This window comes from Leucoraja erinacea, chromosome 33, assembly GCF_028641065.1.
Source record: "Leucoraja erinacea ecotype New England chromosome 33, Leri_hhj_1, whole genome shotgun sequence".
In the NCBI taxonomy this organism is placed as follows: Eukaryota; Metazoa; Chordata; class Chondrichthyes; order Rajiformes; family Rajidae; genus Leucoraja; species Leucoraja erinaceus.
In genome coordinates, this window is record NC_073409.1 from 7,342,695 (window position 1) to 7,362,930 (window position 20,236).

The 20,236-nt window shown below is 42.6% G+C and overlaps 1 protein-coding gene and 1 long non-coding RNA gene across 4 annotated transcripts in view; one reads left to right on the forward strand and one right to left on the reverse strand.

Moving 5' to 3' along the window:
• Nucleotides 1-611: 611 nt before the first annotated feature.
• LOC129712606 (uncharacterized) lies at nucleotides 612-19,575 on the reverse strand. The gene is made up of 3 exons (XR_008726099.1): nucleotides 19,492-19,575; nucleotides 9,063-9,179; nucleotides 612-749 (listed from the first exon to the last, which is right to left on the reverse strand). It is a non-coding gene; the product is annotated as an uncharacterized LOC129712606 (long non-coding RNA).
• Nucleotides 19,404-20,236, forward strand: part of igdcc4 (immunoglobulin superfamily, DCC subclass, member 4) — a 76,189-nt gene continuing 75,356 nt past the window's right edge. The window contains exon 1 of one of the 3 annotated variants that reach the window (XM_055661157.1): nucleotides 19,404-19,594. In XM_055661157.1, the coding sequence (XP_055517132.1) occupies nucleotides 19,525-19,594 (70 nt within the window). In that variant the 5' untranslated portion in view covers nucleotides 19,404-19,524. The remainder of the gene's footprint in view (nucleotides 19,595-20,236) is intronic. The other 2 variants (XM_055661155.1, XM_055661156.1) reach the window with 2 other exon arrangements.

Below are 20,236 nucleotides of genomic sequence, written 5' to 3' on the forward strand. Positions count from 1 at the left end.
TTGGTAAAACCGTAAAATTATCCTTAGTGTGTAGGATAGTGCTGGTCGGCACAGTTCATGTTTTCGCGCTGTATCTCTAAGGTCTAATGTAAACTAAACTCGGCGGGTCAGGCAGCATCTGTGGAGGGAATAGGTAGGCGATGTTTAGGGTCAGGACACATCTTCAGACTTATCCATTCCCTCCATGGATACTGCCTGACAGAGTTCTTCCAGCACTTTGTATTTTGCTCTAGATTCCAGAGTCTGCAGTTCCTTGTGTCTCCATTTGGCTGAGTTCTAGGGTAGGGGAGGGGAAAGGGTAAAAACATTCATCATAACCATTCTCATTGGAGAAGGAAATGCAGTTAGGCCTTGGGCAGTACAACTTCTGTGGACACAATGGCATTTCTTCATCACTTATGAGAAACAGACCAAATTGAAATGTTTCATGAAGGACCGTCACTGCTCTGGCTGTGTGGCTTTGCTTCATACAATTTTCGACAATTTGCACATTAGTGAAAAAATTGTCTTGAAAATTACCTACAAACAGTATCACAAAGTAAATGGATGTATTTTTATTAAGGATATAAGAAATAGACGCAGAACTGACCAAGTGACCTCCTGAGTCACTTCTACAATTCACAATAATCGGAGATAATCTTCTGTCTCACAAACCCATTCCCGCATGATCCCATCTTTCGATTTGCTCTATGTTCAAGGATCATTCAATCCAATTATTCGATACACACTGACGGAGCATCCTGAGAGATCTATGAAAATGCACAGAAAGAAGTGTCTACATTATGCGCCTGAACGGCCAGTCCTGGTCTATTGCACATTAGTGATATATTTTATGTGTGTAAAAAGTTTTTTTTTGATTTGAATGAAGAGTTTTGTAGAGAACAAGCATCTATGTGACGGGACTTTAACAATAGTGATCTGCATTCATGCTTAGCGGGAATTTAGTCTTTATACTTTGAAACTTGGGATAAATTGTGTTCAGAAGTCATAGGTGCAAAGTAAAACTATAATTTCAGCAAACTGTTTCCGTTCTAGTGTGTATAAGAGAAATCACAGGCACAAGGTTCATCACCGTACCTCAGGAAAATTGTCATTGTGACTCAGACACAGGTTTGCCAGAGTGATCATTAAATTTTAACACTGAATTTCTTTTATGTTTTTAAGTGCTACCGTTCAATAAAATATGCTGGTATTTTGTGAATGATGAACATACTTAAACGGTCAGTGGTGGTTACAGGATTGTAAACCATCGAATAATTTTCACAATTCTTCAAATAAAAAATAATCCTATTCAATTTTGTTTTGAGTGGAGAAATTTTCTTTTTTTTAATCCAAAGGATTAATCTTGGGTTGCAATGTTTGAGGTGACCATTATAACATGATTGGGGCTTGTCAGCAGTTAACCAGGTCTGCAGATGTCAGTCGGAAGATGTGACCAGGTAACAGTCCATTGGAATTACTACTGGACAGGAATATTAGGAAAATCACAACTGCAGGAAAACCTATTCAGAGTCTTCATTGCTGCTTGTGTCAACCGTACTCTTTTAATTTGTAAAAGATGTTATGAACTAACATTATGTATTTGTTTGCACAATGGTGCAGTGGTAGAGTTGCTGCCTTTTAGCACCAGAGACCCAGGTTTGATCCTGACTACAGGTGCCGTCTGTACAGAGTTTGCACGTTCTCTTTGAAGCGCCACAAACAACTTTGCACTATGGTTAAATTTACAGCTTTGAGCTTCTTTTTAAAACACATTAATTTATTGACTAGCGGAGGTTGTAAGACCAGGTCCTTGTGGACCCTACTGGTTACAGCTGCCCAACTGAAACTAATATTATTGATGACTATTCTCTGTTATCTACTAGCTGGTCAATTAATAATCTAATTTGTAATGTCATCTTGGATCCCCTGAGCAATCAGTTTAAATGTTGCATTCAGAAACTGACTGTAAACAATTTAATCAACACAAATCAATTCTGGGACTGATGGAAGTTGCACTATGAGTATAAATGTATAAATAAATGTATACTCATGGTGCAACTTCCATCAGTCCCAGAATTGATTTGCACAATATACTAACAATATAATTGCAAAATATATGGTGGGATTTTGGTTACGTAAAGGAACTTAAATAAAATACATTTCTTGATTAGCGATAAATTGATTTTCTATTAAATGTTGATTTATTGCTCATTTAAGCCTGGCTGTTTCTATGTATTCATGCAATACCACGGTGATCTATTCCTTATTTTAGTTTATTTGTCAGTTTTACAACCATCCATTAGTACCTCCTTAAGACTATTCGTCAATGAGGGGAAAATGAACATCATTTTATACACGAACCAGTTGAAGCATGGTAATCACAGGTCCTGTAATGATGCTGTTAAGTGCATGTTTATCAGCTGCAGTTCGATATTCTATTATTGAACAAATACCCCTTTGATCTAAAACATGAATTAATTCTACGTCACCCTGTGCTACAATAACATGATAAGTCCATCTTCATGCAGTGAAGCTTTTGGCAGCAAATAGCTTAATAAGGAAATAGAAGAGTTACCCACACAGCTATTTCTCAAATGATGGATGTAGTGGTGCAGCAACAACTGCACTGTCCCTGATTAAGGAGAACTTTGTACGTTGCAAAATTTATAGTTTGTCGCCTTTCTGAAGTGATGCATTATCACATAAATTATTTCCGACTGCATTTTAACATGTATCTCTATTTGAAAATGTTCTTGGAATTTGGTTTAAATACACAGCAGTTTTATGGTGTATTTAGTGAATGAAAAATAATTAAAAGATATTCTGTTCATCTGTAAATTAATTTCTGTGGGATGTTCATTTGCACATAATGTGATCAAGAAATAAAACGCAACTGTTTTGTGCAGAATGAATCCGTCATCTCCAGGCATACACTCAATTCGGTCTGAAGAAGGGGTTCGGCCCGAAACATTGCCTATTTCCTTCGCCAAATAGATGCTGCTGCATCCGCTGAGTTTCTCCAGCACTTTTGTCTGCACTCAATCACCAGGATGAGTTTCCTTTCATTGACTAAACCAAGAGAACTTGGCAAATTGAAGTTAATTAAGCTATATTTAAGAGGGAGTTAGATGTGGCCCTTGTGGCTAAAGGGATCACGGGGTATGGAGAGAAGGCAGGTACAGGATACTAAGTTGGATGATCAGCCATGATCATATTGAATGGCAGTGCAGGCTCGAAGGGCCGAATGGCCTACTCCACCTATTGTCTATGTTAAGGTAGGGTAGTAAATAATAAACTGATGGGGAAAGTTCACATTATGGGACAAAAATATTTGTTTATTCTGGGGGGTATTGTTCTGAGGTTGGTGAGGACTGGCATACAAACAGTCCCTCTCGTGGACCAAAGCTCTTTTATAGCCAGTAACTCTCTTAAAGTGCAGTTGCTATAGTAATATAGGAAATAAGATAGTCAATTTGCACAAAGCAATTCCTGCAAGGGCAATGTGATAATGATATTTTTTCGTGATTTTGATTGAGGGATAAATATCTGACATAAGATATGCCAGTTACTTGTAACATCCGCAAAAGATCAAACCAGACCTTTGGTTAATATCCCAGTTGAGGGACAACACCTCGAACAGTGTAGCACAGCCTCAGCCCTGCCCCGGAGCATTGCTCAACCTTCTGATCAATAGATGAAAGTGCATTCACTATGAGCATTGATGGAAAAATGAGAATATTAATGCTTTCAAATGTGATTACCTCCTATAAAAAAAATAATAATAATTGAGTAAGGTAATTACTGGGGGCAGGGCATCTGAAATGGGTGTTCTTTGTTGCACTTATTGTTACTTTTGATAAATTTGCAAACACAGTTAAATAAAAAATTATATTTATAAAGAAGATATACACAAAATGCTGGAGTAACTCAGTGGGACAGGCAGCATCTGGAGAGAAGGAATGGGTTGACTAATTTCAGTGAAAAATTATAATGGTGAACATGATTAAATTATCTACCATTCAACAAAATTACTGGATGAAGGAAAATGTGCACTTTGATCTTCAGCGGTCATTCTGAGATACCCAGAATAATGTCGGGGAATTGGAATGGTAGATAACTCAAGTCTGCCCGTGTTACTTCTAGGGGAATGCACCCATTGAATTGTCTACTCTCTAGACTTTAGTATTTTTAATTTTCAATCTAAAATCAATTAAATGGAGTGTAGACAGATTTGATACGGCAACCAATTGTGGAAAAAAAATGTCTAAAGTTAACAGGCAGTGGGAAAGTGTTTGATTTTTCTGGGGAGATTACAATGGTGGAGATTAGTTTCCAATTAATTTGTTAGTGAATTCAAGATAAACGCCTTTCCCAAGAAGTTGCTACACTGTGGAAATGCCCCCCGCAAGGAATAATTGTGATGAAAGGTTGAGATGTTTTTGAAGGGTGCTGGATAGGACAGCAGAGAAACAAGGCAGATGGTGCAACTGTTTGGTAACCCAAGTGAATTGGGATTGAATCTAACCTCTGATGCCAACTTAAACTGATCGAGTCTGTCTATACATGATCCATATCCCACTATTCCTTGTACTTCCATGTACCTATCTAGAAGCCTGTTCAATGCCACTATTGTATCTGCCTCCACCACCACCGCTGGCAATCTCTAAACTAAGATAACCCACTACTCTATGTAAAAAAACAAAGACTTGCCCCGCACGTCTAGATTAAACTTACCGCTCCCACCTTATGCCAATGCCCTCTTGTATTGGACATTTCCACCCTGGGGGAGAAAAGGTTCTGATTGTCTACTGTACCTATTTTCCCTGCTTGGATAGATTCCAGGCTCAAGATTATTTAGTTCAAACAATTTCAGGTTGTTTCCTGTGTTTCTGAACAATAGTTCTGTAAGTTATAACCCTCTAATATTCCTATCTCATCGTTTCTCCACCGATACTACTTGATCTGCTGTGAGTTTCCCGCAGCCCTGACCTGGATTTCATGGTTTTCACATATCATTTTTTTTGTTTTCTGTATCTATAATTGACCACAATCTATCAACCAGAGAGCTTCAGTACGAGGTGCGGCACAGTGGCGCAGCGGTAGAGTAGCTGCATTACCACAGTAGGGACTCGGGTTCAATCCTGACTACGAGTACTGTCTGTGTGCAGTTTGCATGTTCTCCCTGTGACCACTTGGGTTTTCTCTGGATGCTCCAAAGACTCCTGTACTCCAAAAACTTGCAGGTTCGTACGTTAATTGGCTTCGGTAAATTGTCTCTAGTGTGTCGGATAGAGCTAGTTTACGGTTTGATTGTTGGACAACACGGAGGGCCGAAGGGTCTGCTTCCTCGCTGTATACCTAATGTCTAAATAGTTTATCACGGTAACAGACCCCCCCCCCCCCCCCCCCCCCCCCCCCCCCCCCCAGTTCCATGAGAGAACTCTTATCTATGTTTCCCCGCTTCTCTGCAAATTAAAAGCAACTTGCTTTCCACCTGAGCAAAACACAAACTGTCCTTGAATGAGTTCAGTGGGAATCTGACCTGCTGTTTCAGATGGCTCCAAAGATATCATGGCAATATTTCCTTAAATATCCAGTGGCTACTGAATCTGGCATCTTGCAGTGTGTGCTAACTCAACTGACCTCTCTATTTCTCTATTAAACTGTAATGCTTATTTACTGTATTGGGACTATATATATGGAGACTAAGATGTGAAGTTGCCTTAGAGTGATGTTTTTTTCTTGAATAATCTCCAGCTTGTGGCTCATTGGTCTGATAAATATATATAACCAAGTTGATCCTGACCATTCTCATCCCTTTGGATTTAATACTCTGCTGCTGCTTTAGCTGATCGGATGATAATATGTTTTACAATAATCATTGGGACTCGCGAAAAGGATTTCGCTAAGTAGGCTAACACTCTTTAATCTTTGCTTCTAGTAGCTGTTATTATGTGAGGTAATAATCAAATGGACTGAATTAAACTCACACATTGCAGGACTTAGACCACAGCCCACTGCAGAATGTACTGCTGAGATATGGGCTGGAATTAATTTGCCTCGTGAGACCACTTATTTGGTCTTTGGTAATAAATACTTAGTTTAAATAATGCTGGACCTGTATCCAGCTTCCTTCTCGACAGAGAAGGTTTATCAGGTTGTCTTTGTCCAATTGCTGCATAGTTTCCTCTGCTTTATTATGTTGCTTCCTAGTATGCTTAGGAAGCTCAATTATAATTCTAGTAAACTATAAAATGAAAGTAGGTTGAACTAGTATAGATGAGCATCTTGGTCTTTAAGCTGGGAGTAGAAGGTTTGCTTTGAAATTGAAGTGGAAGTAAATGCTGTACTCTGCTGTGCTACACTGTACAGGTTCATTGCACTCTTGGGCGCACAGTAGCGTAGCGCTAGAGTTCCTGCCTTACAACGCCAGAGACCCTGGTTCGATCCTGTCTGGGTGCTGCCCGTATGGAGTTTGTACATTCTCCCTGTGACCGTGTGGGTTTTCTTTGGGTGCTCTGAGTTCCTCCCACAGATGTACAGATTTGTAGGTCAATTGGTTTTGGTAAAAATTGTAAATTGTCCCTCGGGTGTAGGATGGTGTTGGTGTGCGGGATGATCACTGGTCGGCATGGACTTGGTGGGTCAAAGGGCCTGTTTCCTTGCAATATCTCTGAACTCTTTGCTACACAGAGTCCGCTCACCCGCAGGCTATATGGATCAATTGAGGTACTTGTCAAATCAATCATTAGAACTAAATCCATTGTCCATATGGTCTCTTCCTGTTTTCTATCAGTTTTAATCTTGGCTACATCTGGCCTTTAAACTGGGTGGTTCAATGGCTGTGTGGAATGTCCCCCTCTGCTCTGCTTCTACAATAACTGCAGTCAGTACCTCATTGACCATACGGTCAACTTGGCTTCACCAACACCAATACTTTGAAAGTAAAGTTCACTTAGACAAGTTCAATTTCAGGAAGGAGCTTTAAATCGTTTATATTAAGTAGAATAAAACTTTTCCCAGAAGCGACTAATCCAAATATTTCTTTTTGTCTTTCACAACGGGGCCTCCTCAGAGATTTAACAGCTTAACATTTTGATGACTTTCATGTTCTTTTTTTGCGCATTATGAAGGATTATAAATTATTCTCAGATCATCCCAGTGAAAGGGTGACAGCACATGACCACTGGTGCATACGTGGCATTGTTTTTCTTCAATAGCCCCATCAAATCTTTATCTAAGGTTATTCCCATCAGTGCCTGAACCCTGTGTAAATGATGAACGATAAATTAATATAAAAAGGATTTATGAGGCAGATGAAAACGTCCAATCTGTAGACGCAGGCCATGTTCCTTGCTGTCTGTCCTATGAGTGTTGTTTTATTAAATGAAACCAAGTAAAAAAAATGGTTCCCAAAATTAAATAAATCCTTCACCTTTTATGTGAAGCTGAGCAATGTCAAAGGACTTTTATAGTGTGTGCCCTTGGATGTGGTGTTCGTAATGATGCCATCTGTCTCCCTTTGAATTGTTAATAAAGAGCCCATTGTGCACTTAGTCATTCTCTCCAAGGCTGCTCTGCTCGGCACTGTTCCTCTCTGATTTCAACCCACCTCATAAGGTTATATCCCAATCTTTTGTGTGGTGTTGGAATTTTTTTTTTACTTGTTTGCTTTACTTTCGATGTAGCTATCTGCAAAGCAACACTCTGAAGGCTTTTGGGGTATTCAAATTAACATTATAATGTTTTTTAGGAATTTTCTTTTAAGGGCAAAGGACAAGGCTTGTTTATGTTTTATTACCCTCTATTAGGCATCTGTTGAGCGAGCATATTTATTAATTTCCAAGCATTGAAATCAGAATGCAACTAGCAGGGAAACGAAGGTGGCGAGGAGGAATTGTGCCAGTGTGTTCCTGTTAGATCAGAGCGGAGATTAGTGTACACATTTCAAGCAACAGTAATTTCAGGAGTCTATACGAGAAGTTAAATGTAGCAGATTGAAGTTGGGTCTGCTGCTCTTAAAGGAGAGGTGCTCCAGCAAGCATAATCATTGTAGTTATAGGAATGTTCATGCTGCAACAATGCTAACAAGCCATGAATGAATGTATTTATGGTTTTATCAGTGACGAGCCTGGTCAAAACACATGGATGGACAATTCAGACTGGGTTCTGGTATTTGGTCACTACTCGTGGCCTGGAGCAGAGGAATCCCATCCCTAGTTTAGTTTAGTTTAGAGATACAGTGTGGAATCAGGCCCTTTGGCCCACAGAGTCCACACAGACCATCGATCACCCGTTCACACTAGTTCTGTTACCCCACTTTTGCATCCACCTCCTGCACACTTGGGGCAATTTACAGTGGGCAATTAATCTACAAACCCGTATGTCTTTGGGATGTTTGAGGAAACCGGAGCACCCGGAGGAAGCCCACGTAGCCACAGGGAGAACTGACAAACTCCACACAGACAGCACCCGAGGTTAGAATTGAACCCGGTCTCCAGCGCTGTGAAGCAGCAGCAGCACTACCAGCTATGCCACAGTGTCGCCATGGTTGGGAACCGTGCTCTCAGTCTGAAGTCTGCTTGTGTGCAGTTATGTCAACTAGTTGTGAGTTTTCATTGTCTGTGAAATATTGAATGGAGAAAATTTGGGGGGGGGGGGGGGGGAAGGGGGGAGAAGCCGTGCCTGGGATTAGGGGCTTAGGAGGGGGGGCTGTACCTGTGGGAGTGGTGTCCCGGGACACACTGGCCCAAGGTGCACGAGAGAAAATCGTGGAGTATTTATTTCACTTCCTTTCAGTCAGAAAACCTAATTGTGAATAGTTGTGATTTCAAAATCTGTGCAATCACAATAATTGTTTCTATATCAATGTTTGGCTGCTTCTGAAATATTAATATCACTAGATTATTACTGCCAGAAATCATCCATATGCCATCCTTTTTATGATTTTGAGAGCCGAGGGACAAAACCATGTCTCTGTGCAGCAGTGCTCGTGATATGAAAGGTGAAGCAGTCTGGAACCAACATTATGTTCGCTGCAGGGAATGAAACCTGCACTTCTAACTGGACTGTAAACTAACCTGTCTGCGCCCAGTGTGAGACACTCTGATGCCTTTTAACGTGACCACAGGCAATCGCTGATCAGATTACTCGTAGAAAACTGGCATTTCTGGATCATAATCGAGTTCTCTGCAGATCTGGAAAGGACATAGAGAATGTACTGAGGACAATGGCTCTGATACTCTGAGAAATATTTCACAGCGATTGTAACTCGGGTATTAGATTGTGTCAAGAATTACCATTTGAATGCACAAGTTTAATTGAATAGAACAACATGGGTCTGAATGAAGCAAAGCAGAAAATGAGTAAAACCCTTTCTAATGAACTGAAGGAATAATGGGGCTGGTTCTCTGATCTGAATGTTTGCTGGATTTATTTAAGCTGACTTAAGGACCTGTCCCACTTGGGCGCATTTGTGCGTTATGCAGGTGGCGCGCGAGGATTTTGAGAATCCCAAAATCCTGGGGCACCGCGCGTTACCGCCTACACCGCCACGCGCCATGCGCACGTAATGCACGGCATGCGCACGTCGTGACGCGTAAATGATGTAGTGTAAATGACTCGCAAATGACGCCCAAGTGGGTCAGCCCTTAACTGACTGGCTGTCTGCCCTCCACAGCCCCCAATCTTATCGTACCCCAAGCACTGCAGGGCCTGGTTTTACCTTCTCCCCAAAATCCATAAACAGAACTGCCCTGGATGAGTCTCGACCCGAAACGTCACCTATCCCTTTTCTCCAGAGGTGCTGCCTGACCCACTGAGTTACTCCAGCATTTTGTGTCTCTCTCTTCCTAAAATCACTCGGCAGTTAATAGTTCGGACAATCAGAAAACCCACACTCTCGCCATGATGTTGGGCTTACTACAGCCATGAGGCAACAAACATCTCACACAGTACAAGCAATAGATATCATCTTAAGTCTATTGTGCCTTCTACTTTTTATTTATAAAGCCTCAAAAGCACATGAAGTGAATGTTCACTATTTGCAGTTGGAGTCAGAGTAGTTGCAAGCTATGGAGTATAAGAGACAAGGACTTTAAGACTTTTGCCTTCCATCACAGTGAGGAGGTGCCTGGTAGACTCACTGTGGTGGATGTTAAATCTGTGTTTATTGTGTGTTTTGTTACTCTATTCTATGTTATCACTGCAAGGCACGAAATTTCGTCCAGACTGAAAAGTCTGAATGACAATAAAGGAATGCAATACAATACAATACTTTCTGGCTTGTGTCAGTCCATAAGTGCAGAATGCACAAATAAAAACTGGGATATTGAACAAAGATGTTTTGCCCAGGATCCTTGCCCACACTGTGCTGCATAATCTACAGGCCATTCTCACTAGTGTGCCCTGTAATGTCAAAATGGAACTAATTATCCAGAAATGATTAGCATCTATCGGCACAGTTTTGTGTACATTGCTCGCCCTAACAAATATGCAATGCACAACTTTTTAGGGAAAGTTTATTTAAATGTAATTTTGACAATGTAAACCTCTTTACGATTTTCAAACCAAAATCAAGCTCTTTCAATCGGATGCCATCATCGGCGAGGTGCATCAGAACCTTTCCATATTGATAACCCCAGTACTGAATGTCTATACCTCCATCTCATTCAATTTGGCTGTGAATACCACTATGGTGTTGGAATCATCGACTGCTGTGGCTGCTCAGGCATTGAATGATAACATTGGGAAAACTCACAATCGTGCCGGCTGACAGCATTTCTGAATTGGATTGCCCCTTCTACAGAGTCTAAGTGATGCTGTGGATATCAAGGTGTTCCTCTCTGGGACTCGTACTCTTGGTTGGAATTTTGGTTTCTTCAGCAATGGCTTGTCACGAGTGGAACACTGCACATCCTGTGAACTGGGGCAAGGCTGAGGAGGAATTTCTCCTGCCACAGTCTACTGTATAATGTTGCCAACAGTCTGAGGTCGTCCATACCTGAAACGAGCTTTCAAAGGAAATGATAGAAGCAGATACAATTACTACTTTTAAAAGATTTAATATCAATGGCCCTTGTCAATTAAGCACTGCTGAGTGAAATTCTTTCTACACAGCTCGCACATGCACGAGTCACCATATTTTGGTGAAATGTGAAAAGTACATTAGTATGAAGAAGGGTCTCAATCTGAAAAGTCACCTATCCATGTTCTCCAGAGATGCTGCCTGTTGGGTCACTCCAGCACTTATTCTTATTGTAAATCAGCATCTGCAGCCCCTTGTATCAAAATTAATACTGAGAAATGTTTACACAAACTGTGTTATATCTACAGAGTGTTATTAAAATTGGTTAATAATTTTTAAGTTAATCAAAGGGGTCAAGTTCCAATGCACTGTCAAAGACTCTTGGCTTAGAGTCATAGAGTGATACAGTGTGGAAACAGGCCCTTCGGCCCGACTGGCCAACATGTCCCAGCTACACTAGTCTGTGCTTGGTTCATATCCCTCCAAACCTGTCCTATCCATGTACCTGTCTAACGGCTTCTTAAATGTTAGAATAGTAATCTATGGGATAGTCTTCTATGATAGACATTTTTTATGTTATTGACAGACTTTTTCCAGGAGCACTGTATTCCCTGATGGGTGAATATCATTGTTGGAGTTATCATGTATATATACACTTTGAGTCAAGCAGAGATCTCTCCGGCTCGTCTATTTCGACTTCTCCTGCTGCTGCAATGTTTGCACAGTGCTGTTTTCCTCTAATCCTGAGACTTCTCCCACAAGACATATTTATGACACAGGAGAAGGCCATTTAGCCCATATGTCTGTGATTGTTAAAAAAGAGCTACGTGACCTAATGGTACCTTTGAGCAGTCATCTGTATCTCTACAGACCAAGACTCTTAAACTGCATAGCCAAATATACTTTAAATGCAATGCTGTTTTTTCCTACAGACACATTTTCAGGCAAAGTCTTATGAACCACTGGATGAATGTTTTTTTTCACAACCCCCCCCTCTCTCTAATCCTTATACAATGACTTCAGATATGTGGCCCCTGATTTCTCAGCATCTCTCTGCACCAATAACATTGAAAGCCATTGCCTGGTTATGCAAGCAATGTTGGTCAGGTTGACATTTGGATTACACGACTAACAGAAGTTATCTTAACATTAAACTCAATGTCTGTGGGTTAGAGTTTAAAAATGCAGGCTGACATTCCGAGTTCCTGCTGGCCTAATTCTGTTGCACACAGCCCGCTATGAATTCCTTTTACGTGGCAAAGGGGGGAACAAAATGCTCAACGTTTGGGATTGTATTTGAAGATGTTTGAAGTGAGACCAATTGCAAGATGCTTGTTTAGTTAATACAAGGCTGCATACTGAAGTGGGGGGTGAGAAGGGTTTGCACAGTGCAGGCCCCAACAAAAGGGCAGCATTGTTGGTGACACTCAATGGCTCCTTCTTTCCCTCTCAGTGTAAAACTGACAACAATAAAAGGGAATGGGAATTTTTTCATTACAAAATCATTAATTTATACATTAGTATAAGAAACTAATGTTTACCTTGAAGCATTGAGACACTTTCAGCATTGGATGTGTTTGGGGAAAGGACAGCGACAGATGCGAATGAACAAAGTTAAGTGTCGGAGGATTGAGATCTGGGCTGGCACTTGGGGATTGAAAAGTGGGTATGTTTGTAGTTAACATGAATTAGTTTATTTAGCGTGTGAGGATTGACTTGGGTTAATGTCCACTCTTCAACACATCATCTTCATATATGACAGGTATATTTATGTGGCGGAGATGTATGGGTGGTCTTGTTGGGGTGAATTTATCATTGGACTCTTTGGGATGATGGGATGAGATGTACGAGTGGTTATATTTGGAATAGTGAAGGTAGGATTGCAAGAGAGGATGAGTTTCGGTGAGCTGAGAGCATATAGAAGCTTAATATAATAATAAAACGACAAAGTGCTGGAGTAACTCAGCGGGTACAGACAGCACAGCATCTGTGGAGAACATGGATAGGTGAAGTTTTGGGTCAGATTGATTGTAGTGAAGGGGTGGGGCAGAAAGTTGTTTGAGCAGTGGGAGTGGGGCAAAGTGTCGCAGATGTGTAAGAGGGAACTGCAGACGTTTTGGGTCGAGACCCTTCTTCAGACTGGTTAGGGATAAGGGAAACGAGAGATATGGACTGATGTGGAGAAGTAAAGAACAATGAATGAAAGATATGCAAAAAAGTAATGATGATAAAAGAAACAGGCCATTTAGCTGTTTGTTGGGTGAAACGAGATGCTAGTGGACCTTGGGTGGGGGAGGGATAGAGAGAAAGTGAGAGAGAGAGAGAGGAATGCCTGTGTTACTTGAAGTTAGAGAAATCAATATTCATACCACTGGGCTGTTAGCTGCCCAAGTGAAATATAAGATGCAGTTCCTCCAATTTGTGTTTAGCCTCACTCTGATAATGGAGACATAAGACAGAAAGGTCTGTGTAAGAATGGGAAGGAGAATTAAAGTGTCCAGCAAGCAGGAGATCAGGTAGGTTCAGGCGGGCTGAGCGAAGGTGTTCCGTGAAACGATCACCCAGTCTGCGTTTGGCCTTGCCGATGTATAGGAGTCCACATCTTGAACAAAGGATACAGTAGATGAGGTTGGGGGACGTGCAAGTGAACCTCTGCCTAATCTGAAAGGACTGTCGGGGTACCTGGACAGTATCGAGGGAGGGGGTATAGGGACAGGTGTTGCATCTTCTGCAGATGATAGGTGGATATATGTGAAGAGGGTATTTGACTGGCTGATGGTTGGACAAAGGCGAAAGATGAAAGGGCAAAGGTTGAGATAAGGATAGAAGAGCCATGAAATGTGAAATCGAGGTAGGGATACAAGGGGAAGGGGAGAAATGGATGTACATCCAGGTAGGGCATAGGAAAGAGAGGGGAAAAACAGGAGGGGGGGGGGGGGGGGGGCGGAGAGTTGGAATTGTAGGTTGGTTACCGAAGATTGGAGAATTCAATGCATATATCTAAGATAGACACAAAAAGCTGGAGTTACTCAGCAAGACAGGTAGCATGTCTGGAGAGAAGGAATGGGTAACGTTTCAGGTCGAGACCCTTCTTCAGATGTATATACCATTGGGTTGTAAGCTACCCCAAGGTGCTGTTTCTCCTATTTGCGTGTGTCCTCATTCTGGCAATGGAGGAGGCCCAGAGGTAGAAGAGCTCAACAATATGTCGGGTGCAAATTCCAAGGACAAGAACTGAGATTGGATGAGGGAAGTGGTTGAAGTGGGTGAGAGGATAACAAAAATCACCATTCCCTTCACAGTTAATGTCCAATAAAATCCAAGTTAACAAATTGTGGGTTTTCTCCGAGTTCTTTGGTTTCCTCCCACATTCCAAAGACGAACAGGCATGTAGGTTAATTGGCTTGATGTAAGTGTAAATTGGCCCTAGTGTGTGTAGGATGGTGTTACTGTGCGGGGATCGCTGGTCGGCGTTGACTCCGTGAGCCAAAGTGCCTGTTTCCATACTGATCCTAAAAAAAAACTTAATGGTTTAATTGGGATATGAAAAATAAGCCGTCAGAGCAAGTAATATCCAACGTCAAAAATCAATGCAATCCCAAAAACCTACTCTAGGCCAACAAATTCCTCTTTGCATTTTATCACATATGAAATGAATCTTGTAAGGTTTATTGTGGATTGGGAGATGGAATAGAATATTGATTTTATGCAGTGTGTGTTAATATATTGCCTCATGGGGTCCTAAATGGTACTTTGGCTGACTAAAGAAATATTGTGAACAAAGTCACTACTGCATCAGACATGGCGAGATTGGACATCCATCTGATCTGATCCTTATTGGATGCATGTGACTCTTGAATCCTTATAAACCAGCAATTTCAATCAGAAAACTTGGATATTCTCGTTACAAAGACTCATATTTCATAAACCTTTCTTCATTATTCAGATGTAAAATGTAGGAGCATGCCTGCGCAGTGCTGATTTAGTATTTCAGAGAAATGTATAATATTTGAAAGGTTGGCAGGACAATTTTAATCAAACTTGCTCTCCATAAGTCGCAGGGATGAGCGGTTAAAATTGCAAAATTGCCTGGATCACATCAACATTGAATTTCACAACCAAAGTGAAAAATCTGAGTGGTGAAATTATGGATGCAACATGCCAACAGATTATACCATTGATCCATCGTAGACTGTTCAGGTCCAATCTTGACAGCTTTGAATAATGCATAGGTCACGCAAAATTTCAATTATACATTCATTGTTGTCACCTCCTCAAGCAATGAGTTGGAGTCTATGGGGGAAGTGTTTCTCCCCCCCACCGCCCTCCCCGTGCCTTCTTCCGAATAAGGACTACCTACAGCAACAACACAGAGCAGCCAGAATTCCCAATTGAATCGAACTTGGTGGTTATACTGCTTTAGGTTAAGGAGACTTCTTCTTCTTCTTTCGTGTGGCGTGCACAGCCTAACGTTGTTGGACAACTTGTTCTATTTGATCTTCCGTTTGTTCACGTCGAATTGATTGCATTAGTGAAAACAGAGTAGACCACGTGAAGGTTGCAATCTTCCACCCCAGGTTAAGAAGACTGATCTTACACACTGAATGTATACATAATCATCTGCAATATTCTGAAAAAAAAGTTCTGATTTTACTGGGAGAAGTTGCTTTTATTTGTTTCTTTAAATAGAATGCTTCTTGAGTGAACTGACATTTGTTTGACATTTGGAGGGCAGAAGAAGGGTTTCGGCCCGAAACGTTGCCTATTTCCTTCGCTCCATAGATGCTGCTGCACCCGCTGAGTTTCTCCAGCTTTTTTGTGTAACCTTTGTTTGACATTTGTTTGGAGTCATGTGTGCATTGCTTGTATTTGCATCATTGACTGTTGGCTTACACAGATCACTTGCAAAGGCAGCAAAGAAAACGGAGGAAAATCTCTGTAACAAGGAGGCTCGGATGTTGTGAAAACTTCAAACCCAAACTTGGTGGAACATCAAAGCCAAGGATGTCGCTTTTTAATGTGTGTGTGATAGTTTGGGTTGGCTGGTTGTGTGTGCATGAGCTAATCTAGTGGATGACAGCACTGGTTTATGGAGAAATTATTGATGGGTAGTGTGCCACATATTACTATTGATAAGATGGCTGCTTTTACAATAGGTTGTCCAATCTGGTCACTGTTGTGTAAAAGCCAGAAATAACTGACTCAGCTTTGGGAAAAAAAGGTATTTTCCATAAAGCCAATTACATGATTGCACTGAAATGACATAAGAAATATGCACTCATTGTCAGGATTGATCATAAGTAATTTTGTGTGGAAGGTTACATCTCGAGTACAGATGAGTCATTGGTAACACAGCCTGTTTGACAAACCATGATATCACAGGTCTTGGCTGCATTGTATAATTCAACAGCTGATATTTTGAATCCTCAAATAGTCGTGAGTAATGGTGCTAACATTTCTGGTGCTGCATCTTGATGGCCTGCATGTTGAAAAAGGTACCGCTTGAATTCCAGGCCAAGGCAGCTTTGATATTACTTACTGTTTGTCCTTTAATGATACACATTGTCTCCTCGGCTGTAAGTCTCAGTGGTAGCTCTATCTTGACCTAAATACTGTGAGACATAGCAAACTTAGCAGAGGATGTTTCAGGACGGCATGTAATTCTTGTGTGTACTCTTCTTATATGTTGACCTTTCAAAGTGTTTTTTGAACTATAGATTATAGTTCATCAAAAAGATATCAGTGCAGCATCTTGCAGTGCCTGCGGTGGCGTGTCGCCAAGATACTTTTTAATAACATTTCGTGGACTTGGATTTGAATTGTTGGACTCGGAAGCAAGTGCTTTATCATTGAGCCTTGGCAGGGGAAGGCAGGTTGTATGATACGATTCGATAGAACATTATCATATAGGCACTGGCCAGGCTGCATTTGGAATATTATGAGCAATTTTGGGCACCATGTCTGAGGAAGGATGTATTGGCTTTGGAGATGGCCCAGAGGAGATTTACAAGAATGCTCCCAGGAATGAGTAGGTTAACATACAGTATGATGAGTGTTTGATGGCACTGGGCCTGTACTCGCTGCAGTTTAGAAGAACGGGGGGGGGGGGGCTCATTCTATAATGTTAAAATCTATAATGGTCTTATAATGGAGACATTGAGTAGACATTGAATAATTGATTAGGTATGGCAATTTTGTAAGATTACTCTACTCGGGTCAAATTGCAAATTAACACAAATAGATGCTGAAATTCCTGGCAGGTGTGGAGGTCAATAAAGCAAGTGCAAAACCAAACTAATGCATATGAATGTTGATGATCTGGAATGGAAATAGAAAATATTGGAATTGCTTAGCAAGTCAAGCATCATCTATGGAGAGAGAAATAATGAATATTCCAATTTAATAGCCTTTATCGGAATGGGAACAGTGTTTTAAAATAAATGGTTTAAGTGAGCAGCGAAAAGAAAGTGAAAGGTGAAAGACAGGACGGAATGCAAGATAAATTATAGGATAAAATTAATGATAATGCGAAACAAGATAGGTTGGTATTGGAATAAAAAGGATCAGTCTCGTGCAGATGCAAAGGGGCATGGATGCTGTCTTTGTGGAGTTTGCATGTTCTCCCTGTGACTGTGTGGGTATCCTCTGGGTATCCCTGTTCCCTCACACATCCCAAAGATGTGTGCGTTTGTAGCTTAATTAGCCTCTGTAAATTGCCCCTTGTAGAATACGTTTATTGTCATTGCACAAAACTGAGCAACGAAATTCCATTTGCTTCTCCGTTAAAAGAAATACAACACGACACCAATGTAATGTGGTAAGTGGGATAACATAAGAACTAGTGCGACCGAGTGATCGATAGTCAGTTAGGATTTGGTGGGCCAAAGGGCCTGGTTCCATACTGTTGCCCTAAATAAAACTAAACTAAATGGATCCTGTCACTCTATATTTTTATATGTTGCTCAATTTAATTTCTATGAAAAATAAGACATCATTCAAAATCATGGACTGACTTGAGGTCTGCAAAGACTATAATTTTTGGACACGTGCAGTTATGAGCAATAGTTCCATATTCTTTGACCCGGCAGAGTCTAGGCTTCTGGACTCAACACCAATAATTTCAGGTGAGAGCTCTGCTAGTTTTTATTTTAATGATGTTCTCTGGAAAAGCTCAAAAATAAATTTGTGCAAGCTGCTGAGTTCTGTTTCTTTTTAAATGGAAAATAGGTAGACTTTAGATAATTGATTTTTTAGCGGAGCATTTGACTAAAACTAACACCAACAAATGTGCATGGTACAATTGAATTTAAAAAATATATATTGGAAGTTAAATAAACTAATTGTTGAAGCATACTTGTTTGGATATTATATGGATATTATATGGACATTATTCTATTTGACAGATTTATATCCAATTCATGCAAAAACACATAAAAATTGGACCATTAATGTAGGTGACATAGCTATTCACTCAATTGGGACGTCTATATACTGTCAAGCATGAGACAAAATAAATTACTGTATTAGAGCCCAAGTGGATATGGGTAATAGTTCAGAACAAACTGATCTTCCTGCTCACCCAACCATGTGCACTTCACTCAGCCTCCCACTGCTCTGGCATTGCCCTTGGACAGCAAGTACAACCAAGCAGAGCTTGGCCCAGCACAGTCCAGTAGGTCACAACACAACCCAGTAGAGCTCAGCCTGTTCCAACAGAGGTTGGCCAAGTCCAGTAGATCATAACACAACCCAGCACAGCTCCACCTGTTACAACAGAGCCCGGCACAGCAGTGCTCAGATCGGCCCAGGATGTTCCAGCAGAGCCCACGCCAGTACAGCACAACCCAGCTGAGCTCAGCCGAGCCGAGCACAGTCCAGCACAACTCAGCTGAGTCCAGCAGAGCCCAGTACAACCCATCTGAGCTGAGTCCAGCACAACCCAGCTGAGCTGAGTCCAGCACAACCCAGCTGAGCTGAGTCCAGCAGAGCCCAGCACAACCCATCTGAGCTGAGTCCAGCACAACCCAGCTGAGCTGAGTCCAGCAGAGCCCAGCACAACCCATCTGAGCTGAGTCCAGCACAACCCAGCTGAGCTGTCCAGCAGAGCCCAGCACAACCCATCTGAGCTGAGTCCAGCACAACCCAGCTGAGCTGAGTCCAGCAGAGCCCAGTACAACCCATCTGAGCTGAGTCCAGCACAACCCATCTGAGCTAAGTCCAGCAGAGCCCAGCACAACCCAGCTGAGCTAAGTCCAGCAGAGCCCAGCACAGTCCAGCAGGGTCCCGCCTTCAGTTCAGGTGCGCCTCTGCACCTCGTGGCGCGCGTCGTGCACGCGGATGGGGGTGTGTGTGTGTGTGTGAGAGCGAGAGCGAGAGCGCGCGGCGGCGGCGGGAGCGCGCTTGGTGCTGGCGGCGCGTGCCCGCCCTCACACGCACAAGATGGCGATGGGTGATGGAGGGAGGGCCGGCGCTGCCCGCGGTACCTGCTGACGCCTCGGCCGCCGCCGCCTGAGTACATGGCGCTGGGACAGCTGTGCTGGCACTGCCTGCTCGCCCTCGCCCTGCTGCTGCTGCTGGCGGCCCCAGGTGAGCGGGGGGGGCGGGGACGGGAGGGTGGTCGGTGCCCTCTCCTCACACCCTCACACCCCCCTCCCCACCACCGCCTTCTCACGTCACGACCCCCTCTTCCTCGGACAGCTCCCCGTCCGCTCCACCCGGACCGGACCGGACTCTCCCATCCCCGCGCTGCCCCACGCCCCTCCCCGGACCCGGTTGCCTGAGGTTGTGGGGTGAGGGTCCCGGCTCCGGACAGACCACCCGCGAGGGCCCACTGACCACCCAAGCGCTGGTGTTTTGGTTGCGGAGGAAGGCAGGTGGAGGTTGTGTGGGTTGGAGCGGCCCCCGGGGGGTGAGGGCGTGGATTGATGCCGGGTGTTGGGGAGTGGGTTACGGGTGTTGGGGGGACGCTGGAGACCCCGGGGGTGAGGGGAACACTAGTCGCACCTGGCCTCACAGTGCAACTAATGCAACATGTAATCATGCGTGAGTCTGAAGAAGGGTCTCGACCCGAAACGTCGCCCATTCCTTCTCTCCAGAGATGCTGCCTGCCTCGCTGAGTTCCTCCAGCGTTTTGTGTCTATCTTCGGTTTAAACCAGCATCTGCAGTTCCCTCGTACACATGTAATCATGCAACTGGTTCCTGGCGAAAGCCCGTCATTTAAACAGCGC